General features: G+C 31.4%; 1 protein-coding gene across 1 annotated transcript; it reads left to right on the top strand.

Annotated features, from left to right (window-relative positions):
- On the top strand, positions 1-16531 carry LOC114332955 (60S ribosomal protein L11). The gene is made up of 4 exons (XM_028282762.2): positions 1-150; positions 528-671; positions 725-911; positions 16249-16531. The coding sequence occupies exons 1-4, from the start codon at positions 145-147 to the stop codon at positions 16485-16487; spliced, it is 576 nt and encodes a 191-aa protein (XP_028138563.1). The 5' UTR covers positions 1-144; the 3' UTR covers positions 16488-16531.
- The last annotated feature ends 6016 nt before the right edge of the window (positions 16532-22547 follow it).

Below are 22547 nucleotides of genomic sequence, written 5' to 3'. Positions count from 1 at the left end.
AAATAGATTTTAATTTAAAAAGTACACATTTATGTCATTGGTTACCTGTCAAACTATTGACAGGTTGCGGAGGCAAATTTTAAAATCTGAACTTATCTGCTACTTTTTCGCCAGTGGCTCCACCTTTAACAAGTCTGATCAACAATGGCGGTGAGTAAAATATTTAAAAGCATTTATTTTTAAAATCATCTAAATAATCAGGTGATATTTTTGTAAAAAGAGATTTAGTTTTTAATTAATTTATCGTGTAAATTATGTTTATATCAATATTTTGAAAGTATATTTTATAATCTTAAAGTTTTCGTCTCTTAACCTATAACTTCTTGTTTTGAAGTAAATGTAATGTATTTTTATAAAATATTGTGTATAGATAAATGCAATTAAAACTAAATCTCTTTAATTATTTGTAAATCTTCTATATACGTTAGTAAACAAACTGTTCAATTGTAGTGATTGTTTATGAAGTATGTAGAGGTTATCCTCATGAGGTGTCTTCCAAATTATAATATACGTGTTTTATGTTTCAGCCCGTAGCTAAGCCAAAAGATGGAAAAGAGAAAAGAGAAGTTAAAGACAAAACAAAAAATAGTATGCGAGAGTTACACATTCGCAAACTCTGCCTTAACATTTGTGTAGGAGAATCTGGTGACAGGCTTACTAGAGCTGCTAAGGTAAGTCATTTCAATGCAAAACCATTTCTTTTTTTCATGGATCGAACTTTTAGGTATTGGAACAACTTACAGGACAACAACCTGTATTCTCAAAAGCCAGATACACTGTCAGGTCTTTTGGTATCCGTCGTAATGAAAAAATTGCTGTACACTGCACAGTAAGGGGAGCCAAAGCTGAAGAAATTTTAGAAAGAGGCTTAAAAGTTAGAGAATATGAATTGAGACGTGATAACTTCTCTGGTAAGTGTTTTTTGTATCCTTGTCTTATCTTTCATGGTAAAATCAGATCAAGGTGTTCATTTTGTTGTTCATTTAAACTAAAGTCAAAATGAATAAATTAATATTCGTTAAGATCAACTTAAAGCTCTTTATTTGTGCCTTGTCAAATATTTGCATTATTAACACTTTTGGGAGTTCATTTGTTCCACTACCAAATATTTAACCATCATAGGGTTAAACAGGGTCCTTTTGGACCCCATTACATAATTTGTTGCTATATCTTTAATGTGTAAAGCTAAGCGTTGACCTCTCATCTATCCACAAATTATTAATTTCTTTGATAAAATCATGAAATAAACAATGTCAAACTGGTTTGAGGTCAAACTCTATATTTTTAACTTTGGGTCTGTTTAGACTGTGGTTCATTTTTTATGATCTAACTTTATATCTGTAGATATTTCGTTAATTGCCATTTGTTAATAAGGATTTAATGTATAGTAATAAAACCGTAAATCTTATTTTTGAACAATAAATCGGAAACATAGTGTAGTATATTGTTTAGTCCTTTTCGTAAAATTTTAAGGTTCGTCCTGTGAAGGTTAACATTTTCACTGCAGCTAGTTATAAAAGTACTGTGGTCTCTAGTACTGATGTCTCATGCCCTTGCCTGTGCTGATCAACCCGGTTGTGACTGTTAATTTTTTGGTGTTAGATTCTTGAAATTTAGGAATTTTTAAATGTTGTAAATTTTGATATAACATGCCTAACTTTCTGCTATGGGCAACCTACAATACTCGAAACAAAACAAAATCTGATTCATACGGGTGCCGCAGCAAATGCCGAAAAAGGTTACAGGTATTTAGCAGGTTCCCATTGTACAGGCCCAAAATTATTTTGTCTGGATCCCGCAGTGAAAAGGTTAAAGAATATGTATAGAATTTTGCTACTACATTTAGGTTATAATTAATTTCCATAACATAAGGTTATGATTTCTTAACGTCAAAATTGTATTGGATAAAAATGAATTTTGATTTTGAACTGTAGGGATTATGATTAATCTTTAAAAAGAAACAAGCTGAAAATGTGAGCTTTATCATAACAAAATCTTTGTTTACAGTTAGCAAAAATTATTTCTATATTACTATAATATATTTTTGTATAACAATATATTTTATGCAAAGTAAAATATTTGACTCTTGAGCTCAGTTATCTCGAAGATGATTTGAAATATTGAAATGCCCTTTTCAGCTTTGGATTCAGGAGACAAAACTTCATAAGAATCTTTCATCAAATCGGCTCCCAAGTATTGCTGGGCTGACAAACCACAAACAGACTGAACCACAAAATCAGTTTTCGTTGAAAAAATTGTCATACCCATCTGCCACGTTTAATGCAATGTAGCAATAGAATTGGCTATGGGCCATTCCAAGAACATACGCCTGTTTTGGATTACTTTGACAACGAATATTTTACTGTGCAACATATGAAGTACGAAAGTAAATGGTGCTAATAATTATTCCAATAAACAACAATGTAATTTGCAATTTACTTTCGTTCTTCTTATTTAGCACAGTAAAATATTCGTTGTCGAAGTAATCCAAAAGAGGCGTATGTTCGTGGAATATGGTATATGTATTTTTTATTGTTTCATTCAAAACATTATTTTGTTATTTATTTATTAACTGGATAAACCCAATACATACAAAATACAATAAAGCAGAGCTTTCGTCATAATAATGAATATATAAAAAAAATTTGATACACTTAAAACTACAACTATAAAACACAAACATAAAAAATAAAAAAGAATATAAATTATTTTCAAATGATGAAAACAATTGAATCAATTACAACAGTTAAATCTATTTATTTTTTTTTTAATTCAAAATTCAAGAAGCTTGAGTTCTTGTTTAATAGAGGAAATTGAAGAACCAAACAGATCTATTAGATGACTAAACTTGTTTCTATACAGGGTCAATCTACTAATTGGTGCATATTGACCATAATTTGTAGTATGCTGTTGTTCATTGAATATTTGTGGATTTCGTGTCAATCTAGCAGGTATATTAAAGCACACAGGACTTATCAATTCTTCGGAGTTAATAACACTAGAGATAATTTTGCGAAGATAACAAACATCCAACATGACTCTTCTGCGTTCAAGAGTGTGTAAATTTAATCTCATTAGTATATTGTCATAAGTATAATTTCCAACTGTTAAACCCATCTTAAAAGCTGCAACACGTAAAAATTTGTTTTGAACCTTTTCAATATTTAGGATTTGATATGCATAACTAGGTGACCAGACAATAGAACCAAATTCAATAATTGATCTCACGATACTGCAATAAAAGATTTTTTATTGTGAATTGACAAATCTTTTGATGAACGTAATACAAAATCCAACATCTTAAACGCCTTCGAAACAGAATGCTCGATGTGAGAGTAAAATGTTAATTTACAATCAAATATTATGCCTAAATGCCAAATTTCGTTCACACATGTGACAGGAGTATTATTAATAAAATATTGATGGTGAATAGGCGAATGGAATCTAGCAAAAGTTATTAAAAAGCATTTATTAATATTAAGTTCCATATCATTTCTACCACACCATTCATAAAAACCATTTACTTGTGACTGAAGCTGAGTAATGTTATCTTCATTTTTGACAGTCTTATATCGCCATTGCGCGTGCAAACGGAGATAAGTCCAAAATTGCCATTTTGAGATATAAACGTTTAAAGATTTTTATGAATTTACAAGCAAATTTTAAATGAAACAACTTAAATCTAATTAAAGGTGAATTAAAAACTTTATTTAATTTTACAAACTAAGAGAAAATATTAAACTGTAATTTTGAAAATCATTATAATATGAGAAAAAAAATAGTTATATCCAAATGCACAAAACTTTAGCGTACATAATCCTATCTGCACAAATCTTCATCTAGTATATCTTCTTCCTCTTCTGAACAGTAGTCTGCAACATCGCTCTGTGTAGCTAAGTTTTTATAGAAACCGTGAAATATGTCATCTATGTATGGTAATAAATCCATTAGATTATTTTTTTTTTTGAAGAAATTGGATTTGGATATTTATATTTTGGTAGATTTAATGGAGGAGATGAGAAACCTCGTCTAAGAAAATTCATTGTTTTAAATGGTTCGTCCTCTTTGTAACTATTTTTATATGAAAACAGTCCAAATTCTTTTTGATATCTAATCCATTTAACATCTTTCCAAATAAAGTGGTTACCGTCATTATCTACCTTTCTTACTTGTAATAAACTCTTTAGTAAACTTGCAAAATCAATAAAATCATTTCTAGTCATTTCTTGAATCTTAAAGAGATATCTTTTACCACACAGTCGAACAAGTTGATACCAGTCTCTTGGATGTTCAATTCGGCTTTCACATTTTTTCTTTTTTTTTTTTTTTTCAATTATCGAATGGTCGCTATCACACGCCATTCTTGTGTGTCCTGGAATTAAAAATTTATGGTCCAATGTATTGAGACCAGAATTAACCATTAAGACCATAAACATTGCAATGAGATGCGAGTTTTTATTCTGCCCTCCACAAGTGTCCGAATACAATGATATTTCTTTTACCTGTGGTGAGATTTCTTAGAGCTCTTTATACAAACAAGAATCTATTTGATTGGCTCCACGACCAGAAATGGTTTCATACCACATACAACAAGTAGTTTTGTTATTACCACAATCATGAATTGTAAGGTTGTACGTCCATAGTTGCCTTTTATAAAAAGCTATTGAAGTGTTTAAGCTGGGCGTGAGTAAACACTGCTGCAAATCAAAAGCAAAAACTCTCTGGGTCTTGTCATCTTGACAAATTATTTTATCTTTTCTTTTTGCTGCATATGCAGGTTCTGCTTCTTCTTGATGCCGATTTAGTTCTCTTCTTATTTTTTCCTTTTGTTCTTCTTTCTTTTCGTTCACTATAGTGTTATGTAACTTGTCACAAGTTTGACATGTATCCTTACTATATCTTTTTATTGAAATGTTCATTGTATGAAAAATAGTCTCATATATCTTTCTACTTACGGGATTTTGAGGTTGGATCCAAGCTTTATATTCATCATACATTCTGGTCAATGTATAAAAAGGAGGTAAAAACGTCTATCTCCAGTTTTTCACGACAATAATGACTTTTGTATGTAGGTATAAGAACTATATGTTGCTTTATCATGTCAATTCTGTCTAAACTTATTTTATTCGCAGGTATATGGCTTCCTCTTTTATCTTCTTTTGTTATACCGGAAAAGCTAGTTTTTGTAATAGCATTTTCTATAAACTTATTCAACAAATCAAGTGTTTTTTTAAAGCACTGTTTACACGAGCTCACCAGCTATCTTGAAGTGATACTGATAGCTGCAGGCTCTTGTTTTTGATGAATTAAGTTTCATTGTCTTTTTTCCTGTAACAGTAAGCAACCCCTTTATTATCTCTTAACTCCCAAAATTCACTAAATAACTGTTTACGTACCTCGTTATCAACTTTTTTAATGCATCCTTTTCGTCAATCTCCAAGTACTTTGCATTTTTTGCCTTTCATCAACTTATTTTTTAGAGTCACGTATTCTTTACCTGCATTTCTGTCCATTTTTCTTTTTTTCCTCATTGCTCTAGTATCACCTTTTACCGATTTCCTTCCTCTTTTATTTTTATTCAATTGATTTGGATCTATTGTATTTTCAAACTAAACCAATGGAATACTATTCGAGTCTTCTGATTCAGGAAGTTCATAATCTGGATCCTTGTCACTGTCATCGATATCGCTTCCAAAGAACTCAGTAATCCTTTCACTAGGTGCATCTGCAAAAACATAATTAATATTTGCTATTTTCTAAATTGTAACAAAACTGACATCTGCTACAACCAGTTTCAGAAATATCAAAACGAGAATCGATATTTTCATGTTTTTTCCTGTTTTCTCGTTTTCAGCTTCCAAATTAGAAAATCTAGCTGTATCACTTCCTGGTGTAATGGACTGGTCAGTATTTACTTTGAGCTCTAATACGAGTAGTAGGCAATAATCTCACAATATGTGCACGTCTCACCGTAAAGAACGCAAATGAAAACAAAATACCAATAAGCCACTCAATGTTATTCAGCTGTGAGTCGAAAACACGTGATGCATAAATAAATAAAAAATAAATTTAGGCAAGCTCCGAAAAATTGGCGTATGGTAATACAAATAGACTTAACTCCATTGGCACTGACCGACATTATAGTGTCAACAGAGTCTATTTGACATAAATTCCTTGAACACATTTCAAAATGAGTTATCATCGGTACTACTAATAAGTTTTGCTTGTAAACGTAAACAACAGAGATAAATCCTTTTGCCCAATAAAATTTCGATCTAAAACGTGTTCATTTATGAAGTTATCTCCATTTGTATATTTTCAGACTTAACTCCGTTTGCACGCGCAAGAGCAATATATTTTAACATCATCAGCAAACATTAAAAAGTTAACTTCCTTAAAAATAGAGTGAACATCATTCAAGAACAAATTAAATAGAAGGGGGCCACAGAGGGAACCTTGCGGTACTCTAGATGTAGTTGTAAAAGCATTAGAAAGAAAACATCCTATTTTTACACTTAAACTTCGATTAGTCAGGTAACTTTCTCCATCCAATCAAAGAGACATCCAGAAATACCATAATATGCTGTAATTTTCACAAGTAAGATAATATTATGATTGACCTTATCGAATGCTTTAGAAAAGACAGTATAGATGGAATCTACTTGTAACTTGTTTTCCAAAGCAATAACAATGTCATTCTGATAAAGAAATAAATTAGTTACTGTAGATTTACCCTGTACAAAACCATGCTGTTCATTCACCAGAATACTACTGAATTCACAAGTAAGGGCTTAGTAACTAAGAAAATCATTTTTGAGGTTAGGAAAAACTTTTATTACCCCACACTTATAAGCCGGCCTCGTCTATTTTTGATATAGAGAGAGGTGTGCTAGCTGTGGGAACAGCAATGTCTTTTTTAGTGTATGGTGGCTCAGCATAAATCTGAAACCACCAAAGGAAAATCAGAGACAAACCATAACAAACATCAGACATGTGTGACGAGTCTTATTATCTACCTTTTAAAACCTACAATTTGTTTTGAATCTCAACAACAACTTAGCCGTTATACATTTGTTCAACACAATTTCTTTTCTTTTAATCCTTTTTGGAAATGATTTCCGAAGTGGAAATTGAAACATAAAATATTTTTACATAAAAATGTAATTGTCATTACAATCAACTGTAACTAATCCCATATAAACATAATATTTATATTACCGTAAAGTGAGGCTACTTTGTGATACATATGGTTACTTTGTGACAGTGGTTAAACTTATTAACTTGGCCAAGCCATTAGAAATGCTGGAATAATTAAACTGTTTTATTTTAATAGTAGACTATGTACACTATCTAGGGAACAATAACCAAAGTTCCTAGTGCAACTTCGCTCGTCAAGTCACAGCTGATTTGATCGTTGTTCAAAACAGGTGATTTTAGGTTGGCGTGAAAACTTTGACTTTTGAAGAAGAATTTTTAGAAGATATTTCTACCAAAGTAATTTTATATTTTAACACAATATGCTACCTCCATTTAACATTAAAATGTTTGTAAAAAATGTACAGGTGTTTCTTTGTGCCACAGTTAGAATTCCATATAAATATCGCAGAAAAACTTACGTGTCACAAAGAAACCCCCACCCATGGGGCGACTTTGTGACAACTTTTTTTACATTTTCTTGATTTCTATAACATATAGCGCATTCTAGTTGTCACTGAACATAGAGGAAAGATTGAGCTTTCAGGTGATATTTTTAAAATTATAATAAACCGAAAGTGTATGTATTATATCGTCACAAAACCTAAAAAAGTGTCACAAAGTAGCCTCACTTTACGGTAGTAGGTCATGTTCTATCATTACTTCCATACTAATGTAGTAAATTTTCTCCTACGTGAACATTGAGTAAAGTCAGCCACTTCCATTTTCTTCATGGACATTATAAGAAATCATTTAATACATTTGTTTATGCTGGAGCTAATTTCATAGGAACATAGATAGACCATGGCAAGAACATGGCCTGTAGAGTTGTCATAATATTCTTGTTTTTTATTAACACAAGATTTTCTGGGAGGAATCAATAGAATGAGTAATATATTTTTATGTGAAAATTGGTTGGTGTAGTACCAGTTATAACAACAAACAGTTACTGAAGAAAAGGACATAAACAAAACTGATGCATGCTAGTATTTTTATATGACTAGTAGAAAAGAAATCTTGTTGGTTTCCTGATTCATTTTTTATTTATTCATTCTTGTAAAAATCATACCTATTACCTATAATGTTTTCTGATAGTATTATTTTATGTGAATGTATTTAAATCCTGTAAGTTGTCTATGTTACGGATTGTAGATATTGTACATTGAAGAATCTATTCACTCAGATTCAAAACAATTTTAGAATCATGCAGGGTTGGCAGGTTTAAACCAACATGTTTAAGACCTTGATTTAAACCAACTGGCTTTTTAAGAAAAAACCTGTTTTTTTATTGATATTCCAAACTGGTGTTTTTATTTAAAGTTTTTAATATAGCTGCAGCAAATGGAGAAATTAAGATAAATAAATTCTATTTTTTTACTTTCGAACTTAGTTATTTTGAATGTTATAATGTTTGAAGATGTTTTTTATGTTATTAATTTTTTGTGTCTGTAAATAAAAATAAAAGTTGTCCTTTTTTTTCATTGTTTATTACCATATTTTATAAAATACTTTATTAATTTTTAAAATTATATAAAGTATCAAATTTTTAAAGTATCAAATAAACCTGGTTTAAACCAAATAAGTAAACATGGTATAAACCAAAAAAGGTATTTTTTTGGTTTTTTTTTTTTAAACCTTGGTTTTTGCCAATCCTGGAATCATGTAAGGGTAAATCTACATCTACAAATCTTGTTTTGTATCAGTACTATAATTTTGTCATGGCTTTTGAGGGTTGGTACTAATGACACAGTATTGGCTTTACTGAGTGGTTTCTTTTATAGTTAAGTAATTATCTTGATGAAAGAGTTTAGTTTGTTTTTATAAATCCTCGATTCCTTGGCAGTTCAGGGGTCCTACAAGGTTCACTGTGGGTCCTCTGCTGTTTAACCTGTTCATTAATGATATTTCTGAGGTGATAATGTATTGTCAATTTTTGCTATTTTCTGATAAAATGGGGACATGCTGTATATAAATAAATTATTTATTTTATTAAAATTAATATTTATATCTTATAATTTGAAAATAAATTAACTTTATCTAATTTATGTATATAAAGCAAAAGTACTATTTCTATAATATTTAATTGCACAAATTGCATATTTATATAACTAGAAGTTCATTAATCTTATTTAAAAGAGCAATATCTGTCAGATAAACCCACTGTTGTAATAATGATAATAATGTTAATTGAAACATTTGATAGTAGATTAATTTAAAAATAGCAACATATTAAATGGAATGACCTAAATTCTGTTTTATTATAAATAAACTTTCTTTGGTAAAAAAATATTTTTGTCCCATAGAATATTTTGTCTAAAATATATATGAGCAATATTTTTACTTTTTCTAAAATTTTGTGGGGGAGGTCTACCGATTTTCCCCAAATTTTAGTATGTTATTGTACTACAAACAGAAAGGCATTCTTAATTTTTTCAGATTTTTCTAAGCCCAGGCGGCTAATTTGTGAGCCTTAAAAGGTAAAGACATAGCCCTTTTTAATGCTTGTTTGCAAATTTTTTTTCTCTGCTCCATCTTCACAGAAAATAATAATTTTGAGAACGTCATATTTTAGCTATTGATGTCTACTTTTAAAGTGAATTTTTTAAACTTTTGGCAAATATCAATGCACCTTTTTGGCAAACATTAAAGTAGGTCCACTTTTTACCAAAAATGACCATATTCAAACAGCAATAAAATAATTTTTAAGTACTGCATCCATATTTAGCAATGTTAGTAACAAATTAAAAGATCTACAATTTGACATGTAGTTTTTTTAGACTTTACAACTTTTTGAGCTATGGACGTTTGAAAAGTGACCTTTTTAAAAAGAAACGCGTTTTTTCGCATTTTCAAAGAGGTGAAACTTTTTTCTGCCAACTTCAAATTGCACGAAAAAATTTTAAAGTAGTTTTTTATATATATTATAAGCTCCCAAAGGAATTTGGCTATTTGCTTCTAAATGCTTCATCTGAACCACTAAAAATCGAGAATTTTTAATATACCTTAACCTGTTGACCCACCTCGCTAAAGCAGGGGCTATTTAACCCTTTCATACATCATGAATTATGAACGTAGCTTTAATTTAAGCTCTGAAAGAAGTCCCTAGCGTTTATGAAACCAAAGTTATGATAATTTTAAGATTTAATTAACAGGTTGACTGCCACAAAAAAAATGGTTAAAAAAGTCTATGGTGCCAAGTTGAAAAAAGTGCATCTGGCAACCAACTGAAATATGTACTTCCATTACTGTTTCATCAATTTTATTTATTAGTCCAAATTTTTGAAAAAATATGTGAGCGGTTGAATATGACTGCCGGGCGTAGGCGACATACTTATTCCTGTGGTGCCTAGGTCGTTCTGTTACAGAACATTGAAATGTTACATTAAGCCCACTGTGGAATTTCTTCTTGATACATCTCTCATAAATTCTCACATTATTTTCAACCAACTAGCCGATAAAAAGATAAAAATAACGGAAATTTAGAGAGCATGTAAAAAAGTCGCTCCTAAATTATGAAGAAAACACTGAGCCACATAATGATTCCGAATGGGAACAAAAACAAATTAAGACGAACTAGAAGATCGATGCAAGTTCATACTTTGGTGAAAAAATAAGGACCATTATGATAAAATGAAAAATGATTTCGGGGAAACATAACAAAAAAAGCGGGTCAAAAAAATACTTTTTTATGTTATTTAGTTCGGAATGAATATTTTTTATATTTTTTACCCAAAATAAAGACGTGTCAAAATTTCGATATCATTTCAGTCTCACCTATTCTGTCAAAATGAAAACTGATATGTATATGCGACGACTATGCCACAGCGGCCAATACTGCAATAATTGCGCTTCTCTACACAACCTCTGGCAAAACAGGAACTATATCACAGACGGTATCAAATCGGTCGTATACGACCGCCGTGGCATGAAGTACTTATTGAACTGTTGGTCATATACGACCGCCTGGCAGTCAACCTGTTAAATTGAATGTATAGTCCTTGTTGTGAGTAGAGGCCGTTCCTGTATGAAAAAATTAATTACCTTTTTTTGACTCCGCAAAATATTTTTTGGTTTTTTGGTCATTCATTCTAAACAAAAAAGGTCTCTTATCATTTTTCTCTAAAGTTAATAGATTTCGAAAAATTCTGGTGAGAAATCTGGCCTTATTTCAATATAGATCGTTGTTTTTTAATTATTTAATATTATGAGAGTCGGTGCGGCGGCTTAATAGTTGAGGGGACGTGCATAATTAACAATTAAAAAACAACGCTCTATATTAAAATAAGCCCCCATTTTTCACAAGAATCTTAAAACTGAATACATATTTAATCTTCAATTGGACGGCATTATGCATAACTCGACCAAGCGCCATTTCTTTAATATCGAGATAACAGCGGATTCTGGTGACACATAGCTAAAACTATCTTGGAAAAAATCCCTGTTATTGTCAAGTTAACGGTTACTAAGAAAAACAAAATTAAACCAAGCGGAATTAATCCACTTACCATTAAGCAACCAAGAAACGAAAAACTTTGAAGCCATTTATCTCAAAACTACGTTTTGGCGCTTGGTCGAGTTATGCATAACGCCGTCCAATTTAGGTACTTGTTAACCTCAAAAATGATAACTTACATATGAGTTTTCAAGTCTCGAAAATGTGTACATATTTTCGCATTTTTCAGAATTAAATCGATTTTTAGAGGTTCAGATGAAGGATTTAGAAGCAAATAGCCAAATAAATTCCTTTGGGAGCTTATAATATATGTAAAAAACTACCTTAAAAAATTTTTAGTGCAATTCGAAGTTGGCAGATAATAGTTCCACCTCTTTGAAAATGCGAATAACCGCGTTTTTTTTTGAAAAGAGGGCACTATTCAAACGACCGTAGCTTGAAAAGTCGTGAAGCACGAAAAAAACTTTATAAAACAAAATTGTAGATATTTTCTACGTCTTTCGATTCGTTACTACCTAAATATAGCTGCGTTACTTAAAAGCTGTTTTATAGCTGTTTGAATATGGTCATTTTTGGTAAAAAGTAGGTCTACTTTAATTTTTACCAAAATGGCGCCTTGACGTTTGACAAGTTAAAAAATTCAAGTTAAAATTAGACATCAGTAGCTAAAATATGACGTTTTCAAAATCATTTTAAGTGAAGAGGGAATGTAGAAAAAAATTCTTAAAAAACGTTAAATATGGCTATTTTTTTGTCTTTTAGGGCTCACAAAATGGCCGCCTGAGCTCAAAAAAATCTGAAAAAATTCAGAGATCCATTTTTGTTGTAGTACAACAACATACAAAAATTTGGGGAAAATCGGTAGACCTCCCCATAAAAATATAGAAAAAGTAAAAATATTGCTCATATTATATACATTTTGTCAGTTTGCTTCTTAAGGCTATGGGTACATAATTCGCAAATATTTTACGTGTATCCCTACTTTTTCTGTCTTTACACGGCAAATACGTGTAGTAAAATTCACACTGGTATGGATATGTAAACATTACTACAATGTCATTCTACTTGAAAATGTCATCATTAATTTAAAGAGATGGCTTTTGAATGTTCTTGGATAACTGTTATTTTTAAAATTGCAAATTATTAATTCAGTTAATAAATGTGATAATTTTTTCACTAACTATGTATTCAGTGATTGTAATAATTTATTTGTACAACAAAAACTAATACTCAATCGAGAAAAGAGGAAAAGTGTTAAAGTGATTTTTTAATAACATATTGTTCTTATGGAACGCTTACAATTTTGAACATCTTTAATAACAATCTTGGATCTTCCACAAATAATACACAATAAATAACTTTTTATTAAATTCACGTCTTAAATCAATTATATATTAATAATATTTAATTAATAACTCAAAATATTCCCGATGCAATGTCAAATATTTAAAATTGTCACTGACTGTCAGTGTCTGACTGACACTATATGCTGACAATATTATATTCAGCTGGGTGCGTTGTAAGACAAAGATAGATTTGGAAAATATTACCACGGCATTGTGCTCATTTTTTTCAAATCCTGAAAAAAACCAATAAATATTTTTGAAAAATTTAAACGCAGAATGAAAGACTAAATTATTATCGAGGGCCGAAAGTCCCTTAGAATAAATAAAAAGTTTATTTTGAATGAGATATTTGATATTAAAAATCATACTAAATTTTCTCTTAGTTTTTCACCCCTGTAACTTATTAAAATAAACATTACAGAAGTTCTCAGGGACTTTCGACCCTCGCCAATAACGTAATCTTTCATTCTGCGTTTAAATTTTTCAAAAATACTTATTAGTTTTCTCAGGATTAGAAATAAATGAATCCCCATTTGAATAGCATAGCAGCCGAAAATACGTACCGATCCTCTTAAAAGTTAATGATATTGCCTGGTTGCATCAACATATAAGCTCAAAGGCTGATTTATGTTAGAACGGGGCGTGCACGATACGTGCCATAGAACAATAGAAAGCGCATCTCCCAGCTCCGTTGTCGCTACGTCCCGTTGTAGCATAAACTAGCCAATGCTTTTCATATGAGACGATCTTCAACGTGCCCCGTTAGACAGCTGTGTCGTCCACGTCCCCGTCCTAACATAAATCAGCCTTAAGAAGTGCCTTAAGCTCAGTTTACTAAATATACATGTTGCACCATTGAGTCTTAGATCAATTTTCAGCTTGCCCCAGTAAGCTTTTCTATAAGCTGAGCTTAGCTAAGCTGGAGCTTAAAATTAAAAAATACTGAAGTATAGTATTAAATTATTAATGCCTGGTTGCACCAACAGATCTTAAGCTCAGCTACCCATGCTTTACACCATTGAGTCTTAGATCTTCAGCTTGGTACAATGGATTGCCACGTGGAAAGGATCGATAAGAATCAAAAATTATGGTGCAAAAAAGTTAGACTTAAAGCAGCCCTATCTATAAGTTGAGCTGGGCTAAGCTGGAGCTTAAGGCTATGGGTACATAATTCGCAAATATTTTACGTGTATCCCTACTTTTTCTGTCTTTACACGACAAATTATGTGTAGTAAAATTCACACTGGTATGGATATTATGTAAACATTACTAGAATGTTATTCTACTTGAAAATGTCATCATTAATTTAAAGAGATGGCTTTTGAATATTCTTGGATAACTGTTATTTTTATAATTGCAAATTATTAATTCAGTTAATAAATGTAATAATTTTTTCACTAACTATGTATTCAGTGATTGTAATAATTTATTTGTACAACAAAAACTAATACTCAATCGAGAAAAGAGGAAAAGTGTTAAAGTGATTTTTTAATAATATATTGTTATGGAACGCTTAAAATTTTGAACATCTTTAACAACAAAATACTTGGATCACAGAATATATTATCCTGATGTATTCTCTGCTTGGATTTTCCACAAATAATACACAATAAATAACATTTTATTAAGTTCACGTCTTAAATCAATTATTTATCAAATACACTATATATCAATAATATTTAATCAATACCTCAAAATATTCCCGATGCAATGTCAAATATTTAAAATTGTCACCGATTGTCAGTGTCTGGCTGACAATATATGCTGACAATATTATATTCGGCTGAGTGCGTTGTAAGACAAAGATAGATTTGGAAAATATTACCACGGCATTGTGTTCATTTTTTTCGAATCCTGAAAAAACCAATAAATATTTTTGAAAAATTTAAACGCAGAATGAAAGATTAAATTATTACCGAGGGCCGAAAGTCCCTTAGAATAAATAAAAAGTTTATTTTGAATGAGACATTTGAAATTAAAAATCACACTAAATTTTCTCTTAGTTTTTCACCCCTGTAACTTATTAAAATAAACATTATAGAAGTTCTCAGGGACTTTCGGCCCTCGCTAATAACGTAATCTTTCATTCTGCATTTAAATTTTTCAAAAATACTTATTCGTTTTCTCAGGATTCGAAAAAAATGAATCCCCATTTGAATAGCATTGCAGCCGAAAATACGTACCGATCCTCTTAAGATTTGTTGGTGCAACCAGGCATTAAATACTTATTTTCTCATTCACATTTTTTTTACATATTCTATGTGTGTGTGTTTTTTTAATTTGTTGTCATTCTGTTTAATCAACTGTGTTCATTAATTCAAAATATAGTTTCTATAATAATTATGGAAATCCAATAAAGTTTATGCTTGAGTTTTTTTATTCTTAAAATTCGATTTTCTTTTCAATCTATCACTAGTGTTGAGAAATGTGTTCCTTTTACATTTTTATCACCAACGTCGCGTAAATTTATCCCCTGCTGTCATGAATATTCGCAATGTTATCACAATATATTCCTGAATGCAAATTTCGTCTTATTTGAGCAATAGAATTTTTTTTTCAGACAAACCAGTATGTTTTTTTTACAGTCACCAGAGCATACACCCTGTACTCCTTTTCAAATAATCTATGTTAGTTACTACCCATTTTTCATCCCAAAAATTATGTTTATGGCCAATCCAGTGGTCTTGGCAGGGACGATATATACATGCTCAAACATCTTTAGTGCTTCTGCTGTCTCGCGAGTTTTTATTCTATGTAATTATGATGTGTACTCTGTTTTAATGAATTCTGTGATAGTGATTTTTTTTATCGTATTTTTGATGATCTGGATATTGACGATGCAAACTCACTATACACAGCATCCAGTTTGGGTTTTATTTCGGTGGTGCTTTTCCTTTTGACATGAATATACTTAATAAAAACGATGTTAGATGTTTTTCATTTTGTAAAAACCACAAAAATTTTCTTGATTTCAATGACCATTAAAACCAAATTAATTGTTGTTTTTGTTTGAAACGTTGACAGAATTCATGAGTTTGGATTTGCCAAAAAGTAATTATGTAGCTCTCTCGTAACTCCATATATCTAAGGCTAGATTAATATCAAACCACTTCTATGAGTTGATTATTATTATCTATTATCCAATAATAGAATTGTATTAAATACAAATCAGGAGCTTTATGTTAATAAGATAAATAATAATTTGCTTTTATTGTGTCATATATATTTTATATAATATTTCTCTTTTATTTTTAGCATCTGGAAACTTTGGATTTGGTATTCAGGAACACATCGATCTTGGTATCAAATATGATCCAAGTATAGGTATTTACGGTCTTGACTTTTACGTAGTATTAGGAAGACCCGGATTCAACGTAGCCCACAGGAGGTCAAAGACTGGTAAAGTTGGATTCTCACACAGATTGACAAAAGAGGATGCCATGAAGTGGTTCCAACAGAAATACGACGGTATAATTTTAGCTAGTAAAAAATAAGTTGTTAAGTAAAATTGACATCAAAATATAAAAATTTTCACATATTTGGTTTTATTTATTCCAAAATTACCTACTCGTTCCTAATAAGTGATGGAACTTCAAGGTAGATTACATATTATCTTTAAAAATTTTTAACTTTAAGGCAATATAAATTTTTTAACTTACCTGGAGAAACAGCTATGTATCAAAAAAGAGTGCTATTGCTACTTTTTGTCATAAAGGATATTTTTGGCAAAAAATAACTTAAAAATTAATTTACGCACTACAGATATGCCGAGAAAACGAATATCACTATACATAGACCGGGCTGTATCTTGTAAAATTTCGCTAGCGAAATTATTCCGATTCGATTTTTTTTGCACAAACTTACTCAAAAAGAAGTCCTTATAACATATCCACAGGATGCCGGGCGGTGCCGTGGTCGAAAAATTGTTTAAACCGTTTTTTAAAACAAATTCACAAAAATAATTTTTTCATTGCGAACGATTTTTAGATCATTTGGGTTAATTCTGAGCAAAAAAGGTCTCTTGTGATTTTTCTCTAAAATTGATTGTTGCTGAGTTATATGGCCATTTTCGCATTTTTCAAATTTTAAATCGCGTATAACTCGACAATCATTAGATTTGTTTTAGCATCAGTTTCAAACGGTTTGAAACCATCAGCGGACTAGCGCGAGTAGAGGAGATAGCACTAGTGACTGTATTATGTCCTCTCACTGACCAACTGGTTTCTGACTAGTTTGACTGATTGCTAGAACAAACCTAATATTAGAAAAAAATCACAAGAGACCCTTTTTGCTCAGAATGTCCCAAATTATCTAAAAAAATTTGTTCGAAGTGAAAAAATTATTTTTGTGAACTTGTTTAAAAAAAATGTTTAAACAAATTTTCGACCACGGCACCCTGTGGATATGACCTCTTTTTGAGTAAGTTTGTGCAAAAAAATCGAATCGGAATAATTTCACTAACGGGGGCGACGATACATCCTGGACTATAGCGCCAATTGTTAATAATTAAATATAACAGCTTTGTAATAAAATAATGACACAACATCTCTTCAGGACCTTGAAGAAGGGGTTCGAAACTTGATTTGGCCACTTTTTGAATTTCATAATAATTTTTAATCGAGTTATTAAGCCTTGAAAATGGCCATTTTGGCATTTTTCAAATTTTTAATCGCATATAACTCGACAACAATCAATTAAAAAAAAATGACAAGATACCTTTTTTGCACAGAATGACATGAATTATCTGAAAAAAAAAATTACTTTTGTGAATTTGTTTAAAAAAATTGTTTAAACAATTTTTCGACCACGGCACCCTGTGGATATGTTATCTCTTTTTGAGTAAGTTTGTGCAAAAAAGTCGAATCGGAATAATTTCGCTAGCGGGGGCGACGATATAGCCCGGTCTAACAGTAAAGTTCCAAAGAATCAATAAAGTGAATTATTATTCATCCTGCATTTTTTTATAACTTCTGAAGTCAACAGTTGTACTTGTATCGTGATATTGCTTTAGAAATTGAAAATAAAGTAATTTGTCGCTCTGAATATCTTCTGTATTAATGTTTCTTAAAAACAAACCAATTGTTCTACCAAAACACGCTGGGTTTGCCCTTCCTTGCAGACTTGTTCAGCTCATTTAATTCGCTGTTTTACAATTAACATAATACATTAATACACCATAAAGTTTTAATTTTTGCAACCATTTGTCATTCTCTAATTCAGTGTGATTAAAACTGACAATGGTAGAGTGCTTTTGATAAGATGTTAACAATCTTGATTCATCATCATCAATTGTGCTACAGCCCTATGAAAGAGCCTCAACCTTCCAAAGTCTATTACGTCAGTCCTATCCATTGCCAGTTTGCTGCGCCTATTTTTCTCCCATCCTCATCTACACCATCCCTCCATCGTGAGTTTTGGCCTACCCCTATTTCTATTTCCTACAGGTTGTGACATAAGGATCTTCTAGGAGGGTTGTTCTGCTGTGATCTTGCTAGATGTCCTGCCCATCTTAGTTTAGTCTTTCTATTCTTATAAGAGATACTAAGTCTTTACCACCAAATTTTTGTTTATATCTGTGGTATACCTCGTAGTTGTACCTCCTCTTCCAAACACCATTTTCACAGATGCCACCGAATATTCCTCTCAAGATCATTGGTTTAAATATAAGCAGAAGGTTTTCATCTGCCTTGGAGATGGTCCATGCCTCTGATCAATATGTCAACACCAGTTGTATAAAGGTTTTGTATATGGTTATTTTTGTTTTTTGGCTTAAGAATAATCTTGATTACCGATTACCAAATTCATGATCTCAAACTATTTCGGACGGAAATGTTTGAACACAAAACGCTTTTGGTGGATTATGCAGTGAAACATAGAATTTCGTGTATGGTTCTTTTCATGATGATTTTTCAGTGCGTCACAAATGATAGAAAAAAAGGTAAGTCTGTGATAATATACATTTATAATATTCTAACATGACATTTTAGTTAAATCTGACAGTTGTCAAATTTTATTTGCAATTGGGCATAAAAACAAATAAATTGTCTTTATTGCATTTATAAAATGGTATGTTCTTTGATTTGTATAGTCTTATAAATTGTACAGATTATATTCGTAGATATATTATATAATTAGTAAATAAATTTTTTTCTATTATAGCGTCATCTATCGACAACTAGAATAATTACCAAAGTAATCACCGACGTGCCTTTTTTCTGTCAATTTAATGCGTTGAAAGAAATCGAAAAACTGTGACGCACTGAAAAATGCTCATGAGAAAAAGCATATAATTCGTCTAATTTACTAACCGTTGCACGTCATCATCGTCATAGCCTGTGACGTCACATGGTACCAACACGAAATATTTAGGCGGTAGGTGTGTTCTTTTTTAGAATCATTTTGCCTAGTACACTGGAATTACAGCCAATAGACATATTTTATTATATACGCGTAGAATTAATATTTGACGATTTCTATTAATGTTAATCTAAAGAAATACACAATAATATGTTTCATTTAATTTGTATAAATGGATTATAAAGCGTTTTTATGAAGCAGATTTGTTCGGAACACACTGTAACTGTAATCGAACGAAGGTGACATTTTAGAATAAATTGGTAACATTTATTTTATTTGACAGTTGCGGTGATGACACTTCATATTTGTTTATATTATTTACTATAAGTATCTCTTTTATTATATTTACTGTTTTTATTATTTACTTTACTATAAAAAGATCCTCTACTATAAAAATATAAATTTCACCTAATTTTATCACGACTTGGAGTAATCGAGGTATCTGACAACTTTTTTAGTTGTTATTGTAGACATATACAAAGAAACCTACCGGCTTCATGCCAAGAGTTCGGAGCCGTTTTTTAATTATTAAAAATGCAGTGCAAAAACGCTTGCACTGCAAATCTTAAAAGATTATAACTTAATTCTTGTTCTCTATTTCTTAAGTTTTTACTTATTTACATTGAATATTAATTTGTTTTGTTGTATAATCCACGTTCACAATAATTATGTGATATATTTGATTTAAAATGGATTCAGGATTTTTTTATACTTTGGCAACTATGTCAACTTAGATCTCTGGCGTAGATAATGACGTGCAACGGTAAGTAAATTAGATGGACTGTAGTTTATTTTGTTAGTTTATTTTGTTTTGGAAGAATCGTGTTGCCCCTTTATATATTTCTGTCAAACTTCTGACTCTATTGCTATTGAAAAGATTAAATTTAAATCGATCTTTTGTCTTCAAGGCTTTTTGCACGGCGTTTGCTATATTCTACCATCTTGTTTGGCCCGAGAGCGGTAGCAATCCTAGAAGTTCTTCTTTTGGACCTTGGGAAGACAAAGACATACCTGACAAAAAGGGCAACTTGTGCCGTGCCTTTTATGTCATAACTCGTCTAACAATAAGGCAGGTTGAATGTCTTTCACCTGCAGATATGTTACATTTGAAGACATTGTGGACATACGTGTAATTTTTTCCCATACATTTTAATACCCATAACATATTTATATCACTTGTTCATTTCTGCTGTAGCATTTCAGTCTCCTGTAAGTCTCTCCTTCTACTGCCTTCCTTCCTTATGGAGTATTTGGCGCTCTTGCATTTCTTAGGCAAAGGTGAAAGATTACTGATTGGCTGTTGGCATCCTCTTCTGTTTATTCTTTCTAAATTCCTCTCTATTTCTCGCTCTCTGTTTAACATCTCTCCATCTCAGGCTAATTCTTTCATGATATCTTGTTAGTTCTTCTGCTATTATCTGACCTTAGTCTTCCGTCTGGTTAGTATTCGAGTGTATTTCTGGTTTTATTATTTTTTTCTTTCCTTGGAGCATGTCCAATCCATTTCATTCTTCTAATCGTGATTGTCATTTTCTCTCGTTTTGTTCTTCTCCATAGTTCTACGTTTGTTATTTTATCAGGTCAGTATATTTTTGGGATTTTCCCCACAACGCATTTATAAAGGTCTGTAATTTTTTGGTTTGTTTTTTCCTGTCTCCAAGATACTGCGCCATACAATATATAGGTACTCTTAATATAGCTGTTAAATATTTTGATTTTGGTTAATTCTGATATATCACGTGTGGTCCATATTTTCTTTAAAAAGTTCTTTTTCTTCAGGTGTCATCTCCGCTACGCAGGTTGGCAATCATCATAGCTATTTTAATTTTTGAGGCAGTAGCTCTACCTACCTAGTTGTTTTGAGTTGCATCCAAACCATTCTCTCAGGTTCTTCAGCCATGAAATTCGTCTTCATCCAATTCTTCATCTATCTTTTCTTGCATTATAGTCGCAGGATGCCATACTTCTCGCCTCGCATCACATGTCCGAGATACTGCAGCTTTATAGGTTCAACTTCCTTCTTTTTACCTATTCTATAGTTTTATGCATATTATGCCTTTACAACTGTTCTACTGCCGCCTTTTTTCCGTAATTAATACCGGATATGTAGAGTTATCTACTTACTCTATTTGTTTTTAGTTTCTTGGCTGCTGTTTTTTCTCTATTTACCTTAAGGCCCATTACGTTGGAGTACAAATGTCGTCTTCAAATTCCAAATCCTTTCAAAAGGTTATGCAAGTTCCACCTAATACCTCTATCACTTACCTTTTCCATGATCCAATCCGTTATGAATAGGAACAGTGTCGGGCACAGTACGCATCCTTGTTTAACTCTGCTTTGTATAGTTATATCTTCTACCATTTCTTTCGCATGTTCCAGTCTGGCTCTTTAGTTTCTTGTCTAGCTACATATATGTCTATCCCATATGATCTTAAATCAATATTTTGGATGTGGCGCTTATTACTGTTATTGCTCGCCAATTCTCGCATTTAGAGATCGTCCTTTTTAGTATCCCGTTTGGATTATACCCTTTAGTAGGCTCCTCGTATCTTGTCAGAGTTTGTGTAACATTTCTATTGATTCGTTTGCGTCGGCCTTTACTAAATCTATCCGTAGCGGCTTGGAAACCGTGGTTAGGCAGAAGAAGTAGAGGAAGGCCACAAATGAGATGGGCTGATGACATAAAGAAGTTTGGAGGACAGGAAACAGGTGGCGCAAATAGACAACACTGGATTGAATTGAAGGAGGCCTCTGCCCAAAGTTGGATTAGTGAAGGCTGAAGAAGTAGCGGCTTTGTCATTTTTTAGTTTTGTCGGTTTGTCATATGTCTTCTTTCGTAATTTTATCTATTGCTAATGTTTAACTCCTATATTACATTTCTTCGTCTATATCTGATGTTGCCTCGTGTTTGGAGTATATTTCCTCGGAAGTTTTCTTTCCATCTTTGTATTTTATATGATTTCATGTTCTGCTTTAATTATATTTCCATGTTTATCATTGATTTGTTTATTACTTTTTAATCATTTCCCTGTTAAATTTTGTATGATTGTGTACCTAAAGCCGTCGATTACATCACGACTTAATTCTATTATTTAAGCTGGTTAACTCACAAATCGACTGCCCAGATATGTTAGCCAAAATTAATGTCTCAGTTCCCAACCGCCATGCAGACAAAACAATTGGTTTCATTTTCTGTA

Source organism: Diabrotica virgifera, chromosome 7, assembly GCF_917563875.1.
Source record: "Diabrotica virgifera virgifera chromosome 7, PGI_DIABVI_V3a".
Taxonomy (NCBI): Eukaryota; Metazoa; Arthropoda; class Insecta; order Coleoptera; family Chrysomelidae; genus Diabrotica; species Diabrotica virgifera.
The sequence above is the reverse complement of the archived record's forward strand: the minus strand, read 5'-3'. Positions and strand labels throughout refer to the sequence as shown.